Source organism: Microchirus variegatus, assembly GCF_963457635.1.
Source record: "Microchirus variegatus genome assembly, chromosome: 19".
NCBI classification, from domain to species: domain Eukaryota; kingdom Metazoa; phylum Chordata; class Actinopteri; order Pleuronectiformes; family Soleidae; genus Microchirus; species Microchirus variegatus.
Window position 1 is genome coordinate 998,966 of NC_139820.1, and position 26,632 is coordinate 1,025,597.

Here is a 26,632-nt window from a genome sequence, read left to right on the forward strand (position 1 = left end):
TTTAATTACCACCCCCCCCCAACAAAAACAAAACAAAAATAACAAAAAAACAGAGAAAACAGAAAAGTCTCTTGAACAGTCGACAATCATCATCATCATCATCAGGAGAGTCATTGTTATTATTAATAATCCGAGATTATACAGCACATCATCATCTCGTGCTTCCTCTAAAAACACCGTTATACTATCAATTCTGTCGTGACCAATCGGACATCAACGTGGAGAAGATGTAAGGGGGGGGGGGGGGGGTTTGATGCTAATGCTAATGCTAATGCTGCTGCAGCGACGCCCAGGAAACGGATCCGCTAGCTAGCTAGCTAGATGATTGACAACGCTTGTCCTCGCTCCAGGACCGAATATGCTGCTTTTATTTTGTTTGTTTGGTTTTTTTTGTACTTAAAAAGGCGAGGGCCTAGCTTTAGCAAGGAAAGAACGTTAACGTTGGTCCGTGTAGGCCACCGTAGATTCTGGGGAAAGAGACGACACCGGTCCGCCGTGTGGTCATTTGTGTTATTCTGAAGCGTGATTGTGTCGAGGCAGTGTTTTTCCCCCAAACAACTTTTTTAAAACAATCGCAAATTTGTCAATTGGGGTTAGGGTTAGTGTGTGTGTGTGTGTGTGTGTGTGTGTGTGTGTGGGGGGGGGGGGGTAATCAATTCTTCTTAAAGTTCATTCAGTGATCATTGATCGGGTCCAGCACACCCATCACTACGTTATTGACTCATTGACACAGGACCGATCGCCAACCTTTATATTTTATCTCCATTTAAACTATACTCACACACACACTCACACACACTCACACACACACCACGTGTTTTCTCACTGATAGTGTGAATTTGTAGAAATAAAACATTATTTTTGTTTTGTTTTTTCCTCTTCTGGTTCATCATTGTCAAGCATCAGTTCATGTTGGACGAGCAGGAGTGAGGAAGGAGGAGGAGGTGATGGAGAGGACACGAGGACACGAGGAGGCGAGGACACGAGGTGTGTTGGTTTGAAGCGACAAAGAGAGTCCAGCGCGTTCGCTAACGGTCAGTTAAGCGTAGACTTTTCGATCCGTCCACGACTTACGAGAGGTCTCGTTTTTGCCCGCAAACCACAAAAGCGATTCGGTTTTCAGACGCAAAGGAAACCGGGAAACGTTCGAGCTAACTTCTCAAAACCGGTCATCAAAAATAGGCCACGATGAATTCAGTCACCGATAAACGAATCGACGAATCGTAGCCGCCCTACGTTGGCGCCAAAAAGTGGGATCTTTTCTTTTCGATTCTTCTTATTATCATCGCTAGCTAGCGAACGAGCCGCTTCTCGCGGAGAGCGTTGCGAAATCGGACCGGACTCGGATGTCGTCATTCACGGACCGGACGCGTGTCGTGCATTTATCTGGGGACGGTGAGGTCATATAGCAACGCCGACGCTAACTGATGCTAACTGTGGTGGAGGAAGAGGAGGCGGAGCCAGATACAACAGCGATACAACGTAACAACCTGAGACTGGTGTGGTGGAGCTGGTCGTCGGGTTAAAGAGAAAGGAAACGGGAAAGCGAGGGGGAAAAGTCACGGTAATGAGAAGTACGCGTTGCTAAAGGACGCTAACAAAAGGTATCGTAATTTTCGAGTCGATGAGTCACAAATTTTTTTTCGTGACTCATCGTGATCGGGAGTCCAATTACCGTTGCCCGTAAAAGTGCTTTTTTGGGGGGGGGAATTTTTTCCGACGTCGGCGTCAAGAACGTAGTATTTTGAAGGCAAGACGTGGATTGCCAATGCTAACGTCTAGCCACCAGCTAAAAGACGCTAATACAAGCGTGTCGTGACTCCGTCCATCTGTGCGATCATTGAAGATGGTCGGTTCATTTCCTTTTTAATCTTTTCCGGCGTCATCGCGGACTAGCGCCACCTACTGCCGGTGGCAGCCCGTCGCCCGTTTTCTCCCGACGGAGGCAGCGCGAGGATTGGCTGATAGTCTTTGCGGTGTGTGCCGGGCTACAGGCGGAGAGCGAGAGAGAGAGAGAGAATTAGTGCAACAAAGATAAGTAAAGCGACAAATTCGGGGAATCTGGAGACGGGAAGAGGGAGGGGTCAAAAAGGTGAGACGAGACGAGGGACGAGGTTAAAAGAGAGAGAGAGAGAGAGAGAGAGTTCGGGGGAAAAGAAGGATGAGACGGAAAAAGGAGGGAAGAATTTCCACGCAGGAGCAGCCGCGCTTTCAGGAGTACGGCTGCGGAACGCCGTATCCCGGTCTGTAGATGGGTCTCCCCGTTGGCGACTGAGAACTGGAGTAGGCGGGGCCTGCCGGGTAGCTGTATCCGCCGTAGCTGTACGAGGCCGGGTAGGGGGCGGGGCCACTCTGCGGGACGCTGGGCGTGTACTGGCCAAACGCCGAGCCCGGGTGCGGGGCGGGGAAGGACGGCTGGGTGGGGTAAGGGCAGGTGGATGCGGACGCTGGAGGCCCGAAAGCGGGCCTGGGGCCGGAGTAGCTGCCTTGCGGGGTAAACGGCGAGCCTGAACTTGGGTAAGGGGGAATGACGGGGACGGAGGCGGCTGCTGCTGCTGCTGCTGCGGGGGGGTTTGGTGAGGAGACGGGGTACGGGCTGTAGGGGAGGCCCGCGGAGGAGGAGGAGGAGGAGGAGGCCGGCTGCGAGGCGTTTTGGTAAGACTGAGGTTTGGAGTTCGGCTGCTGCGGGTTTGCCGCGGCTACGGCGGGCTGACTCCAGGGCGAGGGCGCGGCGGCCGGGTCCGGGTTCACGGCGCCCGCCGCCGATGACGTCCCGGCGGCGGCGGCGGCGGCGGGACCGGCCTCGCTCCTCTGCCGCAGGATCTCCTGGAGCTTCTCTATCCGCACTCGTCGCTTGTGGGCGAGGGAGCGCAGCGAGAGGAAGCGCTCGAGGAAGGAGTCCAGCGACAGCGAGCCCTCCAGGAACTCGTCGGCGAGAGCCTGCGAAAACACAGAACACAGCGGCGGCGGTTACTGAGCGACACTTGCCAATGGTCTCGATATGGCTTTTGGCGCTTTTTTTTGCCGATACATAGTCCCGGCATGACGCGACTCTTTCTCCCCGTTGCGGGGCGTGCTACGACGACCCAGCCCGCGTCGAGGACCTTACGATGAACCCAAACCGGGTAGAGTGGAGCCGCGTCGGGACGATGTAGCGGAAAAGCGGCATTAGTAGAACCAGGGAAAAAACTTCCGAACGCTGCTTTTGGCGTAAATGTGCCAAAAGGACCGTCATGGCGTCGTCAAATACGTATATGGTGCTTTATCTGGGTCTCTGCAGGTTTCAACGAGTCAAATTTAAGAATTTTTAAGTCTTTTTTTAAGACCATAACGAATAAAATTTTAGTCCCATTTCAAATCCTTACTGCCAAAAAAGCACAAAAGACACGAAGGAAAATTGGAGCCACAAATCGTTGAACTTGCAATTCGGCTTCGCTGTGGGCTTTCGTTACGTTTACTCCGCTGCTATGCTAAGCTAAGCTGCAACACAACGCGCCGCGCGCGCAGCACGCTAGCTAGTGGTGCTCGATAAATTCTCCCCGTTGTAGTTATTGTTGTTATCGCATCCTCAAAAATAGAAACATTTCAACGCGAGACTGAAGTTTATGCACATTTTAAATAAAAATCACGTTAATAGATTTTTATGATCTTTCCAAATTGTATTTAAGAACTTTTAGGAGATTTTAGGAGTATTTAAGACATTTTAAGGCCTTAAATTCAAATTATTAAACCCTGTTTAATATGGGGTTGGTCCTTAGAAGTCTTTCCTCAACATTTCAAAGTGTTTCTGTGTGAATTTGTGTCCATTTATTGTGTAGAACCTTGTGTCTTTTATAGTCCATGCTTGAGAAAAAGGACTTTCCTCAAGCACAGCAGTGTTAAGTTAAATGTTAAGAGTGACTTTTGTCCATGTAATGTATGTCTTAGGCCACACTGTGCTCACAGCACCCTCTGCTGGACAACCTTTAAATGATTTCTCTGCTCGTCAAACAGGTTCGATTGGAAGTTTTTCCGCCGCGCGATTCGCTCACCTCTGAATCTGCCTCCGTTTTGCCGCCCTCTGTCTGTAGTCTGGAGAACAGCGCCTCTGGAGACACCTGACCCACCATGCCATCTGAGGAGGAGGAGGAGGAGGAGGAGGAGGAGGAGGAGGAGGAGGAGGAGGAGGAGGAGTGAAAGAAGAGCAAGATCACAGGTAACAGGAAAAACAGGTTGTTTTGTTCATTTACAAACACGTGCATCTCTGTCACGGGACGTCTCCGAGCTAACAGTGCCCTCTGCTGGAGAACCCTCCTCCAAAAACTGAGTTTTTAATGACGCTGAATAGATTATCGTCGTGGAAATATGGTTCAAAAAAACGATTCATGCGCGACTCAAACGGCCCGTGTCCTACCTCTGAGGGAGCAGTGTTGTCTGTAGGTTTCCTGGACGGCCTCTAACTGGGAGTATCTCCCCACCAGCGCCTCCTTCTGCTCCTCCACGCGAGGCTTCATGTCAAGGTTCTGCTCGGCGAGGCTGCGATTGGACGCCAGCGCCATTTCCCTTTCCAGCTGGATGTTCTGGATCTGAAGGGGACGGACGGACGGACATGATCAGACGGTGATTAGAGGTAGAGGTAGGTAATCGTTTCTACTAGCATGACTTAGTGGACAGTGGTTTCGTCGCAAATGATCGCTAAAAAACTGTAGCACGAGAGATATTTTTTCAGCACTGGTGCAAATTCGCCAAAAACGCCAATTATTTCAACTTTCAATCCAAGATGGCGGCTTCCCTGTTCATTTTAGAGAAAAGGTTTAAGTAGATTTTTTGACCGCCCTGACCTAATGAACGCGCGTACCAAGTTTCGTGCATGTACGTTAAAGCTGACGTTCTGGGCAACCTCTTTTGTGGGGCTATTTCCAATTTTCCACGCTTTGTCACCGAACCTTTTAAATACGTAAATTTTCACCACGATTGATGCGGTCGCAAAAATCCGTGAGGTTTGGGGCATTGCCGGAATAATAATAATAATAATAATAATAACTCTTTGCATTTCAAGAGGGTTCTTGTTCACAGTCGTGCTCAAACCCTAATTAAGTTCTGGTGTCTTGACGCCTTGAAACAGTGGTTCAGTAAACTGGAATCTCAAAAAGGTGGGACGTGTTCACATTGACAGAAGTTGGTAAAACTATCGGCAAACACAAATGCCATGAACGACACCGTCTCCGCGCTCTCACGAGTCCCCTAAAACGCCGTCTCCGCGTGGTTGGAAAGGTCAAAAGTGTATGCGTATTCGCCCGGACGTGACATTCTTGGAACTCGGAACACTTAAAAGACGAGTAGATGATTCTCAGGGACACGGAGAGCCTGACCTGAGAGTGTTGCATAAAGCTTTAGTTATACAGTGTTATACAGAGCACTGGGCAAAGTCTAACGTCTGTGCCCGGCGGCAACCCGATACGCAACGAGCTTAAACTGTCCAGCAAACCTGCAGACGTCTCCCGTGACAATCTGAGATCTCATCTCCCTGCGTCTGCTCTAAAAGAAAAAAACACTGCGTCACGGGGCTGAAAACAGTTAATTAAATTATTCGTCAACTTTTTTGATAATCGATCATCGTTTTGGAGCTTTTTTTCATGATTAAAACAGGATTTCCGATTGTTCTAGCTTCTTACGTGTGAATATTTACTGTGTTTCTTTGCTACACGTAAACAAAGAAATCATTAAAACTGAATCGCTTTGGCTTGCGGGTTCGAGAACGTCGTAATTTCATTTCATTTATTTGTTTCACGATGCAGTTATGCACCGGCCGAACCCATACGTCCAGAATAAACAGCGTAAAGGAATTGCGATTGTAAGATATTGCTCTGACTGGATTTAGAGTGGTGTCGAGGCGGAGAATCGCACCCTCGACTCCACACAGAGAGCCATTCTTTCCCCGTCAGGGTTACTCCCTGGAAAAATATGGTTACGGCTTACCTCGTCGGACTCCAGAGCCATAGACTCCACCCTCTCCGGGTTGTCCAGGAGCTCCTGCAGCTCCGATTGGCTCAGGTCCTGGAGCTTTTCCATTGGATTTGCCAGAGTGGCTGCTGTCCGTCACAAAGGAACCAGGAAAGAAGTGTAAAAAAAAAAAAAAGAAAGAAAGAAGAGAGAGTGATATCTGGAAACAGAAAGTAAACAGTCAGAGAGAATTAAGGCTGTGACGGTTAACCGATTAGTAAATGGATCGCCAAGTGTTTTGATAATCAAGTTTACTTTGTTTGTGACTATTTTCTGGGTTGCGGTGGATATTTACATGTTAAAGACCGTATACCTGTGGTCTGAATCTGACTTCATAATCAGATTAAGGTGTAGTATATTTATATTGAGAGTAAATATAACTATACTAGTAAACTCAAATCCTAAAAAAAAAATTTGTCTTGACATTAGGCGGCAGCTAACTGCGTTAACGGCAAATTGCGGCCACTAACGCGTCGTCGACCTTAATCCAAATACATAAATGGGATTATTGTAACGGCGACTTGCTTCACTAGAGGTGAAACGATTCTCCCGACATTCAATAAATGTACAAAATAGGTGAAGAGGAGAAGAAAAATTTGCATATTTTATCCGCATGTAGGTTATGACCAAAGGAGCCACATTCTTGTTCACACAATGGATATCCACATTGTGGAATAGTCGTGTTTTGTGGACACAACGCGACATATTATGGCCCTAAAAATGCAATTAAATCTGGAAAATAATAAACGCATTAAACCCTAATACAATTCAAAGTTCCTTTTACGTGTATATTTTATATATCGCACGATTTACAATGTAGTAAATAAAAATCAACACGAGCATTTTAGCCGAGTCATGCTGTGAGCTGGTTCTTCCACCTTTTTACGACGTTGCGTTTAAAGGTAAAACGAGTGACTCGACCGATATCTATCAGTATCGCACGAAAAGTAGTGATATCGATTCGATTAAAACGAAGTACTACGCTGTTATTACCACATTAGAACGTCCTAGCCATAACTAACGAGATAGAAAACATCATTTTTGAAGAGGTAAACAAGTCAGATTTAGGATTTTTGGATTGTATCCAACATTTTATGGTTCCATAATAATTTCCAGGTTTGGAAAAACACTGATTTATGGACCAAACTATTATGAAAACAATTAGACGAGTATCGCACCGACATCAACACATTGAGTATTTTTATCAGCTTATTCTAGAAAGGAGTGCATAATAGTGTGTTTAGTGTGTATTAAATGACTTATTATGCAATTATTAACATCCAAGTACAACACAAGCCTCAACGTTTACGACACTACACGGAATATCTGTGATGAACGTGGGTCATTTTTGATGTTTTGACAGTAGGCTAATAGCTAGCTAGCATACTAAAGTAGTCCGTGTGGCGGAACAGTTTTTTGGGTGGCTGAGTGGAACAAGCGGTTTGTCCCCGAAAAAGGGAAAAGGCTTAAAAAATTGACACCGACACTTACTTAAAAACACGGATCCCGCCTGACACCGCGCCGTAGTGACATCCAACACAGCCTCGGTGTTCCGCGGTGACAGCTGACGTGACACGGCCTCGGGATCTCCGACCTGCCCTCCTCCGCTCGCTCGCTCCGCCGGCTCGACGAGCTAGCTAGCTTGCTAGCCTCCGCGTCAAACACGTCCGCGTTCAGCCGACGGTTCCGCGTCGAGCGAACTGTCGACGATGACGAGGACAATAACAACAACAACAACAACAACAACAACAACAACAACAACGGCAGGTATGATCGCAATGTCAGCCACCGTCAACTTCCAGGGAAGCCCTGGCAGCGGCGGCGGCGGCGGCGGCGGTTTGGCGATCAGAAACTGGAGCCCACGGTGACGCCACACGGGCCCAGCGACCGCACCGACAGCCTCCTCCGTGTCCCGGTAGGTCTTAGCTAATCCGACGGCCGGCCGCGGTCGACGCAGCGGGTCGTAAATAACGGCGAAAAACGCGAGCTGGAGAGAAGAAAGTTTCACTTCTCGCTGACAGAAACCGCCGCCATTTTGAGAACTCGCCACCTTCCCCGCGGTTCGCAGGGGTGTCCAAACGGGAGCAAAACATCGCGAAAAAACAGCGCAATCGGTAGCGCGACTCAAGCGTGTCATTAAACGTGTGAAATGTCTTCGTCTTAGTGACAAATTCGGGGAATTATTTTCTCCCTCCCCCCCGCAGTGGCCGTTTTCTCTTAGCGCGTTGTCCCCCACGGTGCGGTGAAGTGGTACCGCCCTGTGTTCAGCTGATATAAGGGAAACCCCTTCAAAAATGTGACGGTCATGTTCCAGCTGCTGCTGCCAGTGTCACCGCCAACTGCTACTGTTGTTGTTGTTGTTGTTGTTGTTGTTGTTGTTGTTGTTGTTGTTGTTGTTGTTGTTGTTGTCAGTGGACAAAACATCTGCCACTGGTACCACTTTACAGGGGCGCTGCTAGAAATTGTGTGGCCTCCATGAAATAATATAAACAATATGTGCTAGAAATGTAGCACGGAAAAAAACAACCTTTACCCAGTATGTGGCGCACACAAGCAGCGTAGCAACATGTTTATGGATAATGCTAGTGCTAATGCCCCGTCCCAATACCTCCCCTAACCCTACGTTTTTTGCCCTAACCAGAAATTGTGGGCGTTCACGTGTAGCTAGGAGCAAGGGGGGGGGACACTAATGTCAGAAAATAACTGACGATTTATGAAAGCAGCTAGCTAACTAGCTAGCTAGTGGCTATTTGCAGAGTGCTTCGAGATGACGGGCAAGCGCTCTCGAAGCACCCGGCAAATAGCCGCTAGCTAGCTCTGCTACATCTGGGTAGTTTTGTCAGTGTTTTGGATGTGTGTAGCGGCGTTCACTTGAACACGAATACCCTGGACTTTGTTAGCGGTAAAAGTAGCAGAGTAGAGTTTGTAAGGAGGCGGCCATCTTGGAGAAAGAACAAACAAAACATGCGAATCAGAAACGATAAAAAAATGGCTTTTATTTAAAGAATTAAACATTGTTAATGACATTTATTTATTAATTCATATAGGAAAATATGCTCTTTTATATGGATTTATCTCACAAACATTTACTTAAATGTTTATAAACAGACAGACATGTTAGTTAGCGTCGACAATAGCGTCGCGGACAAAACGGCCAGAGAAGCGACGGACGGATTGTTTACAGTTGAGCTCAAGTTAGCTTTCTGTTGGCTACAGTGAAAATATATATATATATATAATATAGATATGATAATAAACTGCTGACTGGTTCTTTAAAGTTCTTTCTTAAAAACTGCAAGACTGACAATTTTTCAAAAAAAAGTGGAAGTGAGAAATGTGCGTGTTCTTGTGTTTGTTGTATTTGGAGTCCTCATGCGGATGAGGCAGAACGCGTTAGCGGCTGCGTGCTAGCGGCTGCGTGCTAGCGGCTGCGTGCTAGCGGCTGCGTGCTAGTCTGTTTTGAGTGCTTTGAAGGCAGAGACCGTCAGCAGGCATTGCAGAACCACAGCGCACGTGTCGTAGATCAGCAACAGCAGAGTCACACTGGAGTTGTAGGCCTGCAGAGGACACACACATACACACACACATCACAACAGTCGTTACTAAAACTAGCGCTGTCAAACGCTGGGGCGTCAACGGGCGTTTAACGGCTCGTTTTCTTTTAATGAACCGAACCGCTCCGGTTTCGACTGTAGGTAACGGCTAGCGGCGCTAAAAGGAGCTCACTGGTAAACGGTGCCTGGACTCTGGGTGTCGCGGCATGTAAACGCGGCGTGGTGCGCGTCTTTTTCTGGTCAACGTGCGTTAGCGCGCGTTAGCCTATTGCGCAGCACTAAAATAAACGGTGGGGACATTGCTAATTTTGCACAAATTCATCATTTGTGCACTGTTTTTGTAGGTGGTGTTTTTGAGCCACTTTAGACAGCAACAGAAATGATGCTAACGTTACTCCCGCTAGTAATTAAATCTTCTGTAAAGAAAACAAAAGCACTCACCATAAGTATTTCTTCTTGACACTTGAAACGTGATGGTCTGTAAATGTGAATGGTGAAATGAAAGGGAACGCAGTCCTCCGGCTGCACTTTGCTCAGGCTGTAGCAGTAGAGCACAAACGCAAGCAGCGCCCCCAGCAGGCCGAGCGCATTGCTGCAGGCGCAACCCTGAAGCTGTGGGAGATCAATTCACTGTGAGGTTGACAAAGTTCGGACCTGGTGCTAACGTTCAAGGCATTTAGACCTCGGATCACTCGAGGTCGGGATGCTAATACCAGATCAGGTTCGAGGCGGGAAACTTACCAGGTATCTGCTGGGGTGCCTCTCATTGGCCATGGTGAGTGACCCTCCTGCGACTATCTGCAACACACAGTATACACACAAAGCAGTGGGTTGTTAGCTGGGAGGCCGATGCTAATAGCCGCTAATATGCTGTGTTAGACCGGAACTCGCCCCCCCCCCCCCCCCCCCCCCGGGGCTAGCCGTTGTTAGCAATACAAGGTGTTTTGCACGCACACAAATCGCGTAGCAACGCATCTGCGGATAAAAACGAAGCACTGTACGTATGGTGGCAGCCATTTTGGAATCCTAAGTCGGTGTATTTTAACATTCAAGGTTTCCGACTACAAATGGAACACGGCATTAATCCTAACGAGTCTTGGCTTCTGTTGAGTGTCCCCTCTATTGGCAGCTGCAGCGCCATTAGCTTCGCTAAATGCTAGCTGCAGTGCCTCCAGTTAATCGTTTTGCAATCCGTGCCCCTTGCTAGTGTTACCCCGTTTACTGTTAGCGATAGTTTGACACATTTTTTGACTCAAGTTTTTTGACTCGAGGTAATCGGCTCACTATTGATGCTAGGGAAGCTAGCCGACACTGTAGCTTCTGATTCGCAACCATTCTAAAATAAAGCATAAATAATATCGACAGCTTATCGATACTTCTAAATTGATCAAAGTGCAGCTGTTGAATTTAATGCCACTTTTCAATAATTAGCGGCTAATTGGCATATCTCATATGGGTTACACTAGAATGATCTGTGTTGCCGTATTAAAAGTAACTTTTTCGTTTGTCTAAGTCGGAATAAGAATCAAGAGCCACTTACTATGATTCCCAGGACAAATGGCAGGATGTAGAATTTGGGCAGCGTTTCGACGTAAGCGAGTGGAGCCGACAGCATCACCTGGAACAATCCCAACAGGATGGTCACCACCTACAGGCACACGGACAAATGGCATTTAGAATGTTACGATGGCGCGACGAGAGGGCGCGTTAGCGTTAACTCCGTCCAGACTGAGTCCCGGTCTTACCGCCGCGCTTTCGGGGTCAAACCAGGTGGCGAAGCGATTCAACTTGGGTCCGATGGCCGGCGTCGCCCCAACAGACTGCATTTTTACTGCGAAACAGGAAGTGAAGTCAGACACAGTAGATCAAGGACAAGTCCCACCCCCCCATCAGCTGACTGTCATGGGTGGAGCCAGTCTAGCTTCACCCTAGCGCGATACAACGCTAGCGTTGTGCAACGTTATTTGCTTCAGACGAGACTGAGGGAGCATTTGCGTGTATACAGCAGCAGCAGCGTAACAAGGGTGGGCCAAGTATAGTTTAAGCTAGGCAGAATTTAAGTTTTCAGTCCTTTAGCGCATTAACTGCGATTACTTAAGGGACGGTGTCGACGTTAGCACACGCCGCGTTTCCGTGACGACTGACCGGAAAAAAAATGCGCGATTGCTAAAACGAGTCGCTAAACTTACGCTAAACTTTAAAAAAACACAGAGGCACACATACGCTGGTCATTTGTTAGCGCTGCTCTTTTTCGTTGAATAAACAGACCGCTGCAGTTCCACTGTAGGCGCGCTAACCGGCGCTAAAAGGAGCTAACGCAGCTAACTGGCAAACGGTGCCTGGACTCCGGTGCCACTGCTTCCCGTCTGTGTTTTTTAAGCTAGCCAGAATTGACGTTTTCAGTCCGTTAGCGCATTAACTGCGATTACTTAAGGGACGGTGTCGACGTTAGCGCACGCCGCGTTTCCATGACGACTGACCGGAATTTTTTTTTCCGATTGCTAAAACGAGTCGCTAAACTTACGCTAAACTTAAAAAAAAAACAGAGGCACACATACGCAGGTCATTTGTTAGCGCTGCTCTTTTTCGTTGAATAAACAGACCGCTGCAGTTCGACTGCAGGCGCGCTAACCGGCGCTAAAAGGAGCTAACGCAGCTAACTGGTGCCTGGACGTAAACATGACGTCGCGTGCGCCGTTTTCCGGTCGGTCAACAGTTGATTAGGGTTAAAAACAAATTAGATATATATATATATATATGTCGTTTGTGTCAACACCTCATAGAACCACACTTGTTAGAGAGTCACGACGCTGCAACTGAGATTGCGAAATAGCGAGAGAAAATATGAGGTAGTGAAAGAGAGGAGGAGGAGGAGGAGGAAAAACAAAGGGGAACAGAGAGAGTGAGTTCATCAAAACCACATGTGAGAAACCTCTTAGGAAAGACAGGAATGCTGCAGGATGAGAAGCAGATGTGAGGAGGAGGAGGAGGTGGAGGAGGAGGTGGAGGAGGAGGTGATGATGAAATAAAGACTTCATGACAAAGACTCTGTGGAAGTGCGGCCAACACTTTGTGGCTTCTCTGCGAGTCGATTCGCACGAGGACAGAATTAAAAACGACAACATTGTCGCTCAGAAGTTGTTAAAGCTGCGGTTCGTAATGTGAGACGATGATTCTGCCTCTGTTTGGTCTTTGGCGTGACTGAGTGAGTGTGAGTGTGTGTGTGTGTGTGTACACAACAGTATGAAAGTGAAAAACGTCCTCGCTTTGAAAATGTCCTTATGTTCTAAAAATGTCCTCGCTTTCTGAAAATGTCCTCGCTTTCTGAAAATGTCCTCACTTTCTAAAAATGTCCTTATGTTCTAAAAATGTCCTCTTTTTGTAAATGTCCCAACTTTCTGAAAACGTCCTCACTTTCTAAAAATGTCCTCACTTTCTGAAAATGTCTTCATTTTCTGAAAACGTCCTCACTTTCTAAAAATGTCCTTATGTTCTGAAAATGTCCTCTTTTTGTAAATGTCCTAACTTTCTGAAAACGTCTTCACTTTCAAAAAATGTCCTCACTTTCTGAAAATGTCCTCACTTTCTAAGAAATTTCCTCACTTTCTAAGAAATTTCCTCACTTTCTAAAAACGTCCTAACTTTATGAAAATGTCCTCACTTTTTGGAAATATCCTCATTTTCTGAAAATGTCCTCACTTTCTGAAAATGTCCTCACTTTCTGAAAATGTCCTCACTTTTTGAAAATGTCCTCACTTTCTAAAAACGTCCTCACTTTCTAAAAATGTCCTCACTTTCTAAGAAATTTCCTCACTTTCTAAAAACGTCCTAACTTTATGAAAATATCCTCACTTTTTGGAAATATCCTCACTTTCTGAAAATGTCCTCACTTTCTGAAAATGTCCTCACTTTTTGAAAATGTCCTCACTTTCTAAAAAGGTCTTCATTTTCTGGAAATGTCCTCACTTTTTGGAAATGTCCTCACTTTTTGGAAATGTCCTCACTTTCTTAAAACGTCCTCACTTTCTAAAAATGTCCTCACTTTATGAAAATGTCCTCACTTTATGAAAATGTCCTCACTTTCTAAAAATGTCCAAAAAAATCCTCACTTTCTAAAAATGTCCTCACTTTCTAAAAATGTCCTCACTTTCTAAAAATGTCCCCACTTTCACTGACTCTGATTGGCACAGCGCCCCCTTGTGACCGTCTTGTGTAGTAAGACAACCTTGTGGGGGACATGGGACACATTGTCCTGTGTGTAAAAGTCCTCTGATTGAACGGTTCTCTGTCGTTGTCCAATCACGTGACGACATTTTTTATTCTTCACACACTAACGTCTCTAACGCAGTCCTGCTGACGCACGCGCACTCTTATGAACTCATATGAACACATACACTGCAAAACAAACAAAAAAACAAACAAACAAACATGTTTTTGTAGCAACAACAAAAGCAGAAAAGACTCTGTTTGCGGCTCTTACCTCGTCTTAAAGTGCGCAAACGGCGGCAAACCTGTGCTGTGTGGACGAGGGAGCGCTGCGCATCACAGCGAGGAGAAGACGCACGAGACTTTTGTTGTTGTTGTTGTTGTTTTTTTAGTCCAAATGATGTTTTTAAAGTAAACAGACGACACGCACGCACACACACACACACACGCAGAGGAAAAAGAGGATGCGATAGAGGAATGAAAAACAGCAGAGGAAGTGAAGGAGGAGCTGAGCTGGATCTAATCCAGAGGCACGAGAACAATCCTCTCTCTCTCTCTCTCTCTCTCTCTCTTCACAGGGAGGTGCGTTAAAAACACGAGTGGTCAGAGAAGAAGAAGAAGAAGAAGAAGAAGAAGAAGAAGAAGAAGAAGACACTCGTCCACTCTTTAAGGAAAGAGGAGAGAAAAACAACAGAAGTTAAAGGTAGGACTGAGCGTTTTTGCGCGTAAATTAAACCGCGGGGACGTTTGCGCAATACCATCCATCATCCATCATCCATCCGTGCGTAAAGACGCGCGCGGAGATGGCATTTCCGGTCCTAGATTCACGACGCGCACGCACGCACGCACGGAGCAAAAAAAAAAGATCGCGCGTTCCCTTCTGTGACAGTGACCGTTTGTGTAATCCGATCCACACGATCGGATTAACGGTCCCAGTTTGTGAGGAGGGAGGGGGAAGAGGTGGAGGGAGGGGGAGGCGCCATTGCTTCACTTATCCATATGTACGGCAGAGGATTAGGGTCACGTTTTGTTATTTTTGTATGGAAAAGTGAGAATTATGAGATTACGATCACGATTCTGTATGGAAAAGGGTCACAATTCAGGGATTAGAGTCCGGATTCTGAGATTAAAGTCACAATTCTGAGGGGAAAACAATAGGATCCTGGTATTAAAGTCAGAATTATGAGATTACAAGCACAATTCTGGAGAGAAAAAGTCAGAATTCTGGGATTCGAGTCAGAATTCTGGGATAAGAGTCAGAATTCTGAGATTAAAATCACAATTCTCAGGGGAAAACAATAGGATTCTGGTATTAAATTCAGAATTATGAGATTACAAGCACAATTCTGGAGAGAAAAAGTCAGAATTCTGGGATTAGAGTCAGAATTTTGAGGGAAAAACGATATAATCCTGAGATTAAAGTCAAAATTCTCAGTGATTTACGGGATTTATTATTCATATTATTAATAATAATAATAATAATAATAATAATAATAATAACTCACATGTGACGTGCGATGCTGAACAGTGCCCCCTGCTGGTGGTCTCTGTGTCTTCAGGTCATGGCCGTGTCAGTCTCCAGAGATCTGACGGTGCAGGTGCAGGAGGACATCAACGCCCTCAAACTCACCGACCGACAGCAGCTTCTGCGCGAGGCCGTCCAGAGAGGAGAGCCCAAGTCTCTGGGGGTCTGTGAACGTCTGTGAAATGTGTGAAAGTCTGAAAGATGTGAAAGTCTGAAAAAGTCTGTGAAAGTCTGTGAAAGTCTGAAAGTTTGTGAAAGTCTGAATGTCTGTGAAAATCTGTGAAAATCTGAAAGCTTGAAAGTCTGAAAGTCTGAATGTCTGTGAAAGTCTTTAAAAGTGAAAGTCTGTGAATCTGTGAAAGTCTGAAAGTCTGTGACAGTCTGAGAAAGTCTGAAAGTCGGAAAGTCTGTGAAAGTCTGAAAATCTGAAAGTCTGTGAAATTTTGAAAGTCTGTGAAAGTCTTTGAAAGTCTGAGAGTCTGTGAAAGTCTGTGAACGTCTTTGAAAGTCTGTGAAAGTCTGTGAAAGTCTTTGAAAGTCTTTGAAAGTCTGTGAAAGTCTGAGAGTCTGTGAAAGTCTTTGAAAGTCTGTGAAAGTCTGTGAAAGTCTGTGAAAGTCTGTGAAAGTCTGTGAAAGTCTTTGAAAGTCTGTGAAAGTCTGTGAAAGTCTGTGAAAGTCTGTGAAAGTCTCTGAAAGTCTGAGACAGTCTGTGAAAGTCTTTGAAAGTCTGTGAAAGTCTTTGAAAGTCTTTGAAAGTCTGTGAATCTGTGAAAGTCTGTGAAAGTCTTTGAAAGTCTGTGAATCTGTGAAAGTCTGTGAAAGTCTGAAAGTCTGTGAAAGTCTGAGAGTCTGTGAAAGTCTGAAAGTCTGTGAAAGTCTGTGAAAGTCTTTGAAAGTCTGTGAATCTGTGAAAGTCTGTGAATCTGTGAAAGTCTGAAAGTCTGTGAAAGTCTGTGAATCTGTGAAAGTCTGAGTCTGTGACAGTCTGTGAAAGTCTGAACGTCTGATCGTCTGAAAGTCTGTGAAAGTCTGAAAGTCTGAAAAAAAGCCCTCAACAATTCTTATTGTTCTTTCAAAATAAAAGCATCTGCTAAATGTGTGTGCGTGTGCGTGTGTGTGTGCGTGCGTCACAGGTGAGTCAGGTGATGCTGGGCATCATGGTCATCGCCTACTCGCTCCCACTGCTGTGCACCGATGCCACTGACGTGGTCAGACTGGGAGTTCCGTGGTGGAGCGGCCTGATGGTGAGACTGATCGCTCATTAGCATAATTATATATATATATATATATATATATATGTTAATTAATCATAATTCATGTGTGTGTGTGCGTGTGCGTGCGTGTGCAGTTCATCGCAGCAGGTGTGCTCGCCATCGTCTTGGACAAACACTGCAACATGAAGATTGTGAGTCCAGTTTTGTGGTTAAGCATTTAGCGGGGTTAGCCTAGCATTGCTCTGAGGTGGCCTGTCTGTCTGTCTGTCTGTCTGTCTGTCTGTCTGTCCGTCCTCCCTCAGCTGCAGACCTGTCTGGCCGTCAGCTGTCTGTCCATCGTGATGTCGCTGGTCGCCGTCGTCGTTTACTCCGTGGACGTACACAAGAATCCCGCGGTGCCGTGTCTCCTCGTGTCCCGAGGACTCTGTCAAGATATGTACTACGCTACGGTGGGTGTCTCACTCTACTACACATATATATATATATATGTACACATATATGTATATGTGTATATATATATATATCCCTATATATGTATAAATATATGTATAAACAAACATGTGTATGTGTGTGTATGTGTATACGTATATATACACATATGGGTATATATGTGAATATATATGTAGATATATTTGTGTATATGTATGTATATGTGTACATACATATATGCATATATGTATATGTATATACGTTTATATACACATGTATATATATGTGTATATATGTGAATATATGTGCATATATAGGTATATATGTGTATATACCTATATATGTACATATATAGCAGTGGCAGCCAGAGATGTACATATATACATAAACATGAATATATGTGTATATATATATACACATATATACTAATATATATGTGTTTATATATGTGTATATATATATATATATATAGACACACATATACTTATATATATATATGTGTGTGTATGTATGTATATATATACATATTTGTGTATATGTATGTATGTATGTATATACATATATGTGTGTATATATGTGTATATATTTATGCACACACACAAAGTATACATATATATGTTCATATGTGTCTATATGTATGTGTATTTGTGTATATACATATATATATATATACACTTGTGTATATATGTACATATCAATATATATCTTGATATATATGTGTATATATATATATATATATATATATATATATATATATATATATACACATATCTATGTTAGAAAACACTTTTTTGTTGAGGAAAATATTTGCCTTCTCGGGCACCCATAGGTCAGATATTATCGTGTGTGTGTGTGTGTGTGTGTGTGTGTGTGTGTGTGTGTGTGTGTGTGTGTGTGTGTGTGTGTGTAACAACAGAGGATGACAGTGGGTCTGAAGTCGTCGCTCCTCCTCTTCACTCTGGCTCAGATCTCCGTCTCCGGCTGCCACTGCTTCCTGCTCCTCAGGCAGAGACACAACTTTGGACAGTATTCAGTGAGTTCACCCAATCAATCAACGCGCCCACAGGTGGCGCTCTTCCGTGTTTGGTTCAAAAAACAAAACAAATGAACCCTGAGCTGAGCTTTCAGCGCTCATGTGAAACATCTGCTGATAAACACAAACACATGAGTTTCACACAACAACGCTGAGGACACACACACGCAAGCACACACACGCATGCACGCACATGCATAGACACGCACGCACACACGCTCACACACATGCGCACACCCACGTACACACACGCACGCACACACTCTCACACGCACACTCATGCACACATGTACACGACTAATGCACACACACACACTCACGTGAACACACATGCATGGTCGCTCGCACGCACTCGCAAACACACTCGCATGTACGCACACACACACTCGCATGCACACACACACGCACTCACATACACACGTGCGCACACACATGGACGCATGCACAAGAAAAATGTTGGTCCAAAATTTGAAAAAAAAAAAATTTGGTCCAAAATTTGAAAAAAAAAATTGGTCCAAAATTTGAAAAAAAAAATTGGTCCAAAATTTGAAAAAAACAATTTGGTCCAACATTTGAAAAAAAAAAATATGGTCCAAAATTTGAAAAAAAAAATTTGGTCCAAAATTTGAAAAAAAAATATGGTCCAAAATTTGAAAAAAACAATTTGGTCCAACATTTGAAAAAAAAAAATATGGTCCAAAATTTGAAAAAAAAAATTTGGTCCAAAATTTGAAAAAAAGAATTTGGTCCAAAATTTGAAAAAAACAATTTGGTCCAACATTTGAAAAAAAAAAATTTGAAAAAAAAAATGTGGTCCAAAATTTGAAAAAAAAAAATTGACTATACGAATTGACTATAGCATGTTACAGCAACCTAAGGAACTGATTTCAATGAAAACAAAGTGAGGACCGGCCAAAATGTCCTCACTCTGTAAAAATGACCTCAATTTGTTGGTTAAAAACCCTCACTGGTCCTCAGTATGCCGCAAGTACAAGAACATGAACGCACACACACACACACACACACAAACTCGCGCTCACACACACACAGGTACGCACACGCTCTCACACACGTGTACACTCACACACACACTCACTCACACACACACTCACGCTCACACACACACATACACACAGGCTCACACACACACACACTCGCGATCACACACACGTGCGCGTACACACGCACACTCACATCATTTCTCATATTCAGACTTTTTTACAGTGTAGGTCATGTGACACCTCTCTCTCTCTCTCTCTCTCTCTCTGTTTGTTTGATAGTCTCTCACTCAAGGTGCTCCATCCACCCCTCAGGCTCTCATCCCCCCAAACCTTCACTGATGGATCACCGATGGACCACTGTTTGTTTGTTTGTTTGTTTGTTTGTTTTAACCAATGTCTGTCCAGATCTGAATTTTAGATGATAATAGATTTAAAAAAATATCTAACAAGTATGACTCACTAACCAATGAACGAACAGGGAAGAAAGACCCAGAAATATAAACATAAGCCACTGAACAAAAAGAAACACGAGGAGCTGCTGCTGCACCATCGTGTGGCGAGTTTGTGTCACTGCGGTAAATCTGAGCGTCCATTCTGGTCCACTGTGTATTTTTTCCAAAAAATAAATAAAATAAAATACACACACATATATATATACATATATATATATACGTATATACACATATATATATACATATATATGTGTATACATATATATGTATATATAATTATACAATATATGTACATATATACAATATCATGTGCACTGTTTTGTTTTTTAATTGTATTTTTTTCACTTTTTTAACACTGTGTCGTGAAAACATTTAAATTCACAATTTCGTGCTAACTCTTATGTAATTTTATACAAAATAAAATCGTACGCACATTTACGTCATACGTGGTCGTGTGAGCTGCTCTTTTGTCCACGCAGTGTGTGTGTGTGTGTGTGTGCGGCAAAATTATTAAATAACGAAGAATGAAAAGTGTGTAAAACTGCGTTGTTTACAAACGAGCGTTTGTTGTCGGTGATTTTGTCAATAAAGTTTTTTTTTAACTCAAATGGAGAAGCGGGAGACTTTGCTTCCGGTTTCCTGCTTCCGGCTTCACGGCACGCTGAGGAGTTTGTAGCTTGTACGTGGTCGTGGGTTGTTATTGTCGCCGCTTTTGCACTTTTTATTTATTTATTCATTCCGTTTTTTTTAACCGTTAACGAACGTTTGTGTCGTGAGATAAAAACACGCAAAAATATGGGTGACGTGGAGCAACAGAACGGGTAAGACACACGCACACACACACACACGGTTAAATCTGACGCCGTTGTTTTCACAAACAATTCGCATTAGCTTAAATAATGTCGGCTAATACGTGTAAAACGTTTGACTACGTTAGCATTTCTGCCGTTAAGAATATTAGCTTCGGGTTTTTTAATACTAATTAAGACGTTTAAAGCCACAATGAAGTCAATGTTAAGTGAAATGTTATTTATCACGATAATTATTAGAAATATTTGATATTTAATCCAATTTCCTTCTCCTTTTTTGGTCCAAACGCAACAGTTTTTAATCGTTAAAAATAAGCGATACACAAAATCGTATATAACCTAAATTAAAGTACATTTTTACAATTATTGCAATTGTTTTAAAGAATATAGTTATTTAGTTATTTTAATAAATAAGTTCTCCATAAATTGTTAAATTAAATTAAATTAAATTAAATTAAATGTATTTTCGAGTTTAACTGTTTGTTTTTAGCGATTTCTGCTTCTTAAATATGAATATTTACTGTTTTCTTTCCTCCGTATGACAAATAAATCATTCGTATTTAATTATGTTTTAGGTTTGTGAACATGTGAGAACATCGACAAATCGAGTCACTGAGAAAATAGTTGAAATAATTGCTAGTTGCAGCCTCTTCCAGCTCGTCTGAACCAGTTTCCCCACAAAATGTCCGAGGGCTCCAGCAACAGAACACCTGAAAGAACGAAAGACGACGCTGAAAATATGCTGTTTAGTTTGTTTTAAACCAAGTCCTTTGTTACTTAAGAAGCAGCAAAATCAGAGAAACGTGTTCTTGATTTGGCGATTCAAGCGAAATTTGACGTCCTTTGACTCTGTCTTGTCTTATTGTTTTGTTTTGTTTGTTACTGAACCAGTGGCACAACCAAGAAGAGAGACGACTACCTGGAATGGCCCGAATACTTCATGGCTGTGGCTTTCCTGTCGGCCCAAAGGAGCAAAGACCCGAGTTCGCAGGTGTGTGTAGCTTGTTTACGAAATTTGTTAAAAATTTTAGTTGGACTCACGTCTTGACATGACATTAAGAAAATTAAAATATTGTCTAGTCCGACTCCAGTCCGACTAAGCATATACATGCAGCCGTAATCGGACTATGAGTCGCATTATCCAGGTACGTTAGTCCGACTAAGACTAGCAAAATTTTAGTCAGACTAACGTCTTTACATGACATTAAGAAAATAAAAATATTGTCTTAATCTGACTCCAGTTGGACTCCAGTTGGACTAAGCGTATACATGCAGCCGTAATCGGACTATGAGTCGCATTATCCAGGTACGTTAGTCTGACTAAGACTAGCTAAATTTTAGTCAGACTAACGTCTTTACATGACATTAAGAAAATAAAAATATTGTCTTAGTCCGACTCCACTCCAACTAAGCGCGTACATGCAGCCGTAATCGGACTATGAGTCGCATTACCCAGGTACGTTAGTCCGACTAAGACTAGCAAAATTTTAGTCAGACTAACTTCTTTACATGACATTAAGAAAATAAAAATATTGTCTTAATCTGACTCCAGTTGGACTCCAGTTCGACTAAGCGTATACATGCAGCCGTAATCGGACTATGAGTCGCATTATCCAGGTACGTTAGTCCGACTAAGACTAGCTAAATTTTAGTCAGACTAACGTCTTTACATGACATTAAGAAAGTAAAAATATTGTCTTAATCTGACTCCAGTCCGAATAAGCCTATACACGCAGCCGTAATCGGACTATGACTAGCATTATCCAGGTCAATAGTCAGACTAAGACAAGCTAAATTTTAGTCCGACTAACGTCTTGACATGACATTAAGAAAATAAAAAATATTGTCTTAATCTGACTCCCGTCCGACTAAGCGTATACATGCCGCCCGTAATCGGACAATGAGTCGCATTATCCAGGTACGTTAGTCCGACTAAGACTAGCTACATTTTAGTCGGACTAACGTCTTTACATGACCTAAAGATAATATAAATATTGTCTTAGTCCGACTCCAGTCCGGCTAAGCGTATACATGCAGCCGTAATCGGACTATGAGTCGCATTATCCAGGTACGTTAGTCCGACTAAGACTAGCTAAATTTTATTATTATAGAATTATTGTCTTAGTCCGACTGAAATCGGGCATTTAACATGAACGTAAACGCAGCGACTGTTTCTGTTCAAAATTAACAAACTGACGAGCAACAGGTGTTGCGTACCGAGGCTTTAAGTGGCTATGTGTGTGTGTGTGTGCAGGTCGGAGCTTGTATTGTGAACCAGGAGAATAAGATTGTCGGCATCGGTTACAATGGAATGCCAAACGGTTGCGATGACGACCTGCTGCCGTGGTCGCGATGCGCGGAAAACCGCCTGGACACCAAATATCCATACGGTGAGAACGTGGTTTTATTATCGCTGTTTTTTTTTATCCTTGTGAAAACTGTGATAATTCAGTTTTTAGAGGTGACTTTTTTGTTGTTGTTGTGCTCTCCTTGCCTGCAGTTCTTACCTCTGTCCTGTAGATGGTGCTACAGGATAAGCCATGAGCTGCTCTCTTGATCTTTAGCTCATCTTAAACCTGGATCATTTCTGCACATCTGCCAAATAACAACGTTTTTTTTAACTTTAAACACGTTATTGAAATCGAGGTTTATGTCATAGGCTCCAGTCACTAACTGCGGCTTTAACTTTTGTCGTTTGCTCCGCCTCCTTTTGTCGCCGCCGTCAGTCTGCCACGCCGAGCTGAACGCCATCATGAACAAGAACAGCGCCGACGTGAAAGGCTGCACCATGTACGTGGCTCTGTTCCCCTGCAACGAGTGTGCGAAGCTCATCATCCAGGCTGGTGAGTGTTTACACCACAACACACTATATATTCACACTTTCTCTCTTTATATTCAGACTTTTGATTATATATTCACACTTTCTCTCTCTATGTATATATGTATATGTATATATGTGTGTGTGTGTGTGTATGTATATATATATATTTATATATATATGTGTGTGTGTGTGTGTATATATATATATATATGTATATATATATGTATGTGTGTGTGTGTATGTGTATATATAAATATGTAAATATATATGTGTATATATAAATATGTAAATATATATGTGTATATGTGTATATATATATATGTGTGTATATGTGTATATATATATATGTAAATATATATATGTGTGTATATGTGTATATATATATATGTAAATATATATATGTGTGTATATGTGTATATATATGTATATGTGTGTGTATATATATATGTTTATGTATATGTATATGTGTGTGTGTGTATATATATATATATATGTTTGTGTGTGTGTGTGTATATATATATATATATATGTATATATGTTCAGACTTGTATATTCAAACTTTCATTATATATTCAAACTTTCATTATATATATTCAGACTTTCATTCCATATGTTTTCAGACTTCAGACTCAATATTCAAACTTTAATTATACATATATTCAAACTTTCATTATATATATATATATATATATATATATTCAGACTTTCATTATATACATATTCTAACTTTCATTATATATATTTTCAAACTTTCATTATATATATATATTCAGAATTTGATTATATATATTCATAAAATCACCATAAATCCAGACGGCCTCTCTATCATAACAGGGTTTAAACTGACACTCAAAAGTTGAACAACATGATAATCTGTGAATTATTATTATTATTATCAGTCGTAATCCGTCTTAATCCCGAGTCGTGCCATCTTGTGGTCGTGCAGGGATCAAGGAGGTGGTTTATCTTTCTGACAAGTACCACGACGCGCCAGAGATGATGGCGTCCAGGCGGCTGCTGGACATGGCGCGAGTAAAGTGCAGGTGAGCCTGTGAGCTGTGTTTGCTGCTGGAGAAGAAGAAGAAAGTGACGTGAAATTAAATATTTTACTTTTTTTTTTTTCCAGACAGTTTGAGTCCAAAAGGACGGAGATTGTCATCGATTTTAATTCCATCAACAACAACAACAACGCTGCAAAACCGAGCAGCTCAGCCAAGTGCAGTACCGGCTCACCTGTGGGGGGCGCTGCTGCTCAGTGAGACGGTGAGTCAGTGAAGGACACAAGCGAGACGAGACCTAAGAGACTCTTTTCATGACTTTTGGGGGGGAAACTCCAGGACGCGTGGACTTTTGGATATATTCATTTAAACTGGGATTATTTTTGTTGTTGTTGTTGTTTTTGTTTGAGGGGGGCGGGGTTTTAAAATGCTGCTATTTATCCTTTAAAATGTTCTTACGGTTAAGGGACACTTTAAGACTTTTATGTTGACTTTACTTTATTTGACCATTTATCTCAGTGTGTTCAAAGAGCTTTTTATGTTACAAAAAAAAAAAATATATATATATATAAAGACCTCTGATTTAAAGCTTCGCTATGTAACATTTCTAAATCAAACAATCTGAAAAAAACAAAGCGCGTTAATTCTAGACTTTATGTATAAAGGTATAAGTATATATGTACTTTTTTCTATACAGCAAAATAGGGTCAACACTGTTTAAATGCATCCATTTGTCGCCCCCTGGTGGCTAAATGGACACTACACAAGTGCTTTAAAGAGTGGATCGGGGGCCCAACAGAATGGGTCACACTATTTTATTTTTTTTGGGCTCCCAAAAAACACATTTTCTGTTTGTGTTTATTTTTTTTTTATTATTATTATTATTATTTTTTAAATAACACCTAAAATGTTACTTTATTTAAATTAGTTTCATTTCTTTACAAATGTGGCCGTAAACTATACACAGATTTGCTCTCGTCGGAAGTTTAAGAGATTTGAGATTTGAGATTGATAAAGAGATTATGTGGATTAATGTAGCTGTGTCAGGGATTTTGTTTATTATTATTATTGTTCATCACAGTAAAAAACTGAATTTCTATTCTCGTGATAACCGTGATTCGGGGGGAAAATCGTAAACAGACAGTCTTAGTCATTTATCTTGAAGTGCCACAAGGGGGAGCCTTCGCTTTTCCAGTCGGAATCTCATGATTTGTAATGATTTACGATTCTTCGAAAAATAAATCTCTCTTTCTTACCAAAATGCCAGGCAGATTGACTCTTTGTTTTTTTCCACAACTACCGCAGTAATACGGTGAATTGCAAATAAAGTTTAAATTGAGACTTTTAAACTTACATGTTGTGGCTTGTTTTAGTTTTTATTCTTACGATAGTTTGAAACGGATGTGAGAACCTTTTATTTTGTTAACTAATGACTAATACTTCCATCATCGATTCATCTGCCTGTTATTTTTCCTCGATTAACTCGATCAGTTTGTCGAATTTGGGGGTTGGAGTGATGTAATTACCACATGGTCCAGCAGAGGGTGCTCTGAGCACAGTTTAGATCCATATTGAATGCCCACTCTGCTCATTTTGAAAAAACAAGATGTGTCACAACTTAAATTTGTAGCAGACTTATTTACAAGAAGTCGATTGTCAAAATATATAAATAGTTGGCCATTGATTTATTAAATGTATTGTTGCGATATTTTGCCGATATTCAATGTGCTGATATTTCAGGTTTTTTGGGACGATTCAAAATTTACACAATTTACACCAAAAAACAGACCCCACAATAAAATCTCGTAAAAACAGACGCCGAAAAAAAAAATCTCGTAAAAACAGACTCCGAAAAAAAAATCTCGTAAAAACAGACTCCGAAAAAAAATCTCGTAAAAACAGACCCTGAATTTTTTTTCGTAAATCCAGACCCGAGAAAAAATCTCGTAAAAAAAAAAATCTCGTAAAAACAGATATTGCATTTTTTTTCGTAAAAACAGACTCCGGAAAAAAAATCTTTGTAAAAACAGACCCCGCAAAAAAAATCTCGTAAAAACAGACTCCGAAAAAAAATCTCATAAAAACAGACCCTGAATTTTTTTTCGTAAAATTGAGACCCGAGAAAAAATCTTGTAAAAACAGACTCGAACAAAAAAAATCTCGTTAGAAAAAGATCCCCCCAAAAAATCTCGCAAAAAAATTTCGTAAAAAAAAAATCTCGTAAAAACAGACCCCGCAAAAAAATCTCGTCAAAACAGAAAAAAATCTCGTAAAAAAAAAAATCTCGTAAAAACAGATATTGCATTTTTTTCGTAAAAACAGACTCCGGAAAAAAATCTTTGTAAAAACAGACCCCGCAAAAAAAATCCCGTAAATCAGATCCACAAAAAATCTTGTAAAAACAGACCCTGAAATTTTTTTCGTAAATCCAGAGCCGAAAAAAAATCTCGTAAAAACAGACCCCGCGAAAAAATCTCTTAAAAAACAGACCCACAAAATAATCTCGTAAAACCAGACCCTCAAAAAACCCGACACTCACACAGAAAAATAAACGATTAGTTTCAAAGATTTTTAATTTTTACCGTAGAAACACTGTACATAAATTACT

At 42.2% G+C, this 26,632-nt stretch overlaps 4 protein-coding genes across 6 annotated transcripts; 2 read left to right on the plus strand and 2 right to left on the minus strand.

Moving 5' to 3' along the window:
* vps37c (VPS37C subunit of ESCRT-I) lies at positions 1 to 8,001 on the minus strand. Of its 3 annotated transcripts, none has more exons than XM_083906212.1 (5): positions 7,474 to 8,001; positions 5,959 to 6,068; positions 4,394 to 4,565; positions 4,032 to 4,114; positions 1 to 2,940 (listed from the first exon to the last, which is right to left on the minus strand). In XM_083906212.1, exons 2-5 carry the CDS (start codon positions 6,049 to 6,051, stop codon positions 2,212 to 2,214), a joined length of 1,077 nt encoding a protein of 358 aa, XP_083762338.1. In that variant the 5' UTR covers positions 6,052 to 6,068; positions 7,474 to 8,001; the 3' UTR covers positions 1 to 2,211. The 3 variants fall into 3 exon arrangements, with proteins under 3 accessions (XP_083762338.1, XP_083762336.1, XP_083762337.1); XM_083906210.1 differs by having other exon boundaries at positions 5,959 to 6,071; XM_083906211.1 differs by having other exon boundaries at positions 5,959 to 6,142.
* A 957-nt stretch (positions 8,002 to 8,958) lies between these two features.
* Positions 8,959 to 14,217, minus strand: LOC310941336 (uncharacterized protein). Its single transcript, XM_083906491.1, has 6 exons — positions 14,017 to 14,217; positions 11,282 to 11,367; positions 11,077 to 11,184; positions 10,278 to 10,334; positions 9,978 to 10,148; positions 8,959 to 9,539 (listed from the first exon to the last, which is right to left on the minus strand). The coding sequence occupies exons 2-6, from the start codon at positions 11,360 to 11,362 to the stop codon at positions 9,432 to 9,434; spliced, it is 525 nt and encodes a 174-aa protein (XP_083762617.1). The 5' UTR covers positions 11,363 to 11,367; positions 14,017 to 14,217; the 3' UTR covers positions 8,959 to 9,431.
* An 81-nt stretch (positions 14,218 to 14,298) lies between these two features.
* Positions 14,299 to 19,834, plus strand: tmem176 (transmembrane protein 176). Its single transcript, XM_083906489.1, has 7 exons — positions 14,299 to 14,445; positions 15,302 to 15,430; positions 16,401 to 16,511; positions 16,616 to 16,672; positions 16,784 to 16,930; positions 17,827 to 17,943; positions 19,224 to 19,834. The coding sequence occupies exons 2-7, from the start codon at positions 15,305 to 15,307 to the stop codon at positions 19,281 to 19,283; spliced, it is 618 nt and encodes a 205-aa protein (XP_083762615.1). The 5' UTR covers positions 14,299 to 14,445; positions 15,302 to 15,304; the 3' UTR covers positions 19,284 to 19,834.
* A 349-nt stretch (positions 19,835 to 20,183) lies between these two features.
* LOC310940576 (deoxycytidylate deaminase-like) lies at positions 20,184 to 24,285 on the plus strand (the record flags this gene model as incomplete). The annotated part of the gene is made up of 6 exons (XM_083905565.1): positions 20,184 to 20,217; positions 21,097 to 21,196; positions 22,460 to 22,595; positions 22,932 to 23,048; positions 23,973 to 24,069; positions 24,153 to 24,285. The coding sequence occupies exons 1-6, from the start codon at positions 20,192 to 20,194 to the stop codon at positions 24,283 to 24,285; spliced, it is 609 nt and encodes a 202-aa protein (XP_083761691.1). The 5' UTR covers positions 20,184 to 20,191.
* Positions 24,286 to 26,632: the final 2,347 nt, after the last annotated feature.

Bases quoted from the DNA above. Each gene is read 5' to 3' on its own strand.
- tmem176 (XM_083906489.1), top strand. From the start codon at position 15,305: ATGGCCGTGTCAGTCTCCAGAGATCTGACGGTGCAGGTGCAGGAGGAC. The intron at 16,512-16,615 runs GTGAGACTGATC...GTGCGTGTGCAG, and splicing joins CGTGGTGGAGCGGCCTGATG to TTCATCGCAGCAGGTGTGCT. The intron at 16,931-17,826 runs GTGGGTGTCTCA...GTGTAACAACAG, and splicing joins AAGATATGTACTACGCTACG to AGGATGACAGTGGGTCTGAA.
- LOC310941336 (XM_083906491.1), bottom strand. From the start codon at position 11,362: ATGCAGTCTGTTGGGGCGACGCCGGCCATCGGACCCAAGTTGAATCGC. The intron at 11,185-11,281 runs GTAAGACCGGGA...GTGTGCCTGTAG, and splicing joins TTGACCCCGAAAGCGCGGCG to GTGGTGACCATCCTGTTGGG. The intron at 10,149-10,277 runs GTAAGTTTCCCG...GATCTCCCACAG, and splicing joins GGCACCCCAGCAGATACCTG to CTTCAGGGTTGCGCCTGCAG.
- vps37c (XM_083906212.1), bottom strand. From the start codon at position 6,051: ATGGAAAAGCTCCAGGACCTGAGCCAATCGGAGCTGCAGGAGCTCCTG. The intron at 4,115-4,393 runs GTAGGACACGGG...CCTCCTCCTCAG, and splicing joins ACAACACTGCTCCCTCAGAG to ATGGCATGGTGGGTCAGGTG. The intron at 2,941-4,031 runs GTGAGCGAATCG...GTGTTTTCGCAG, and splicing joins AAACGGAGGCAGATTCAGAG to GCTCTCGCCGACGAGTTCCT.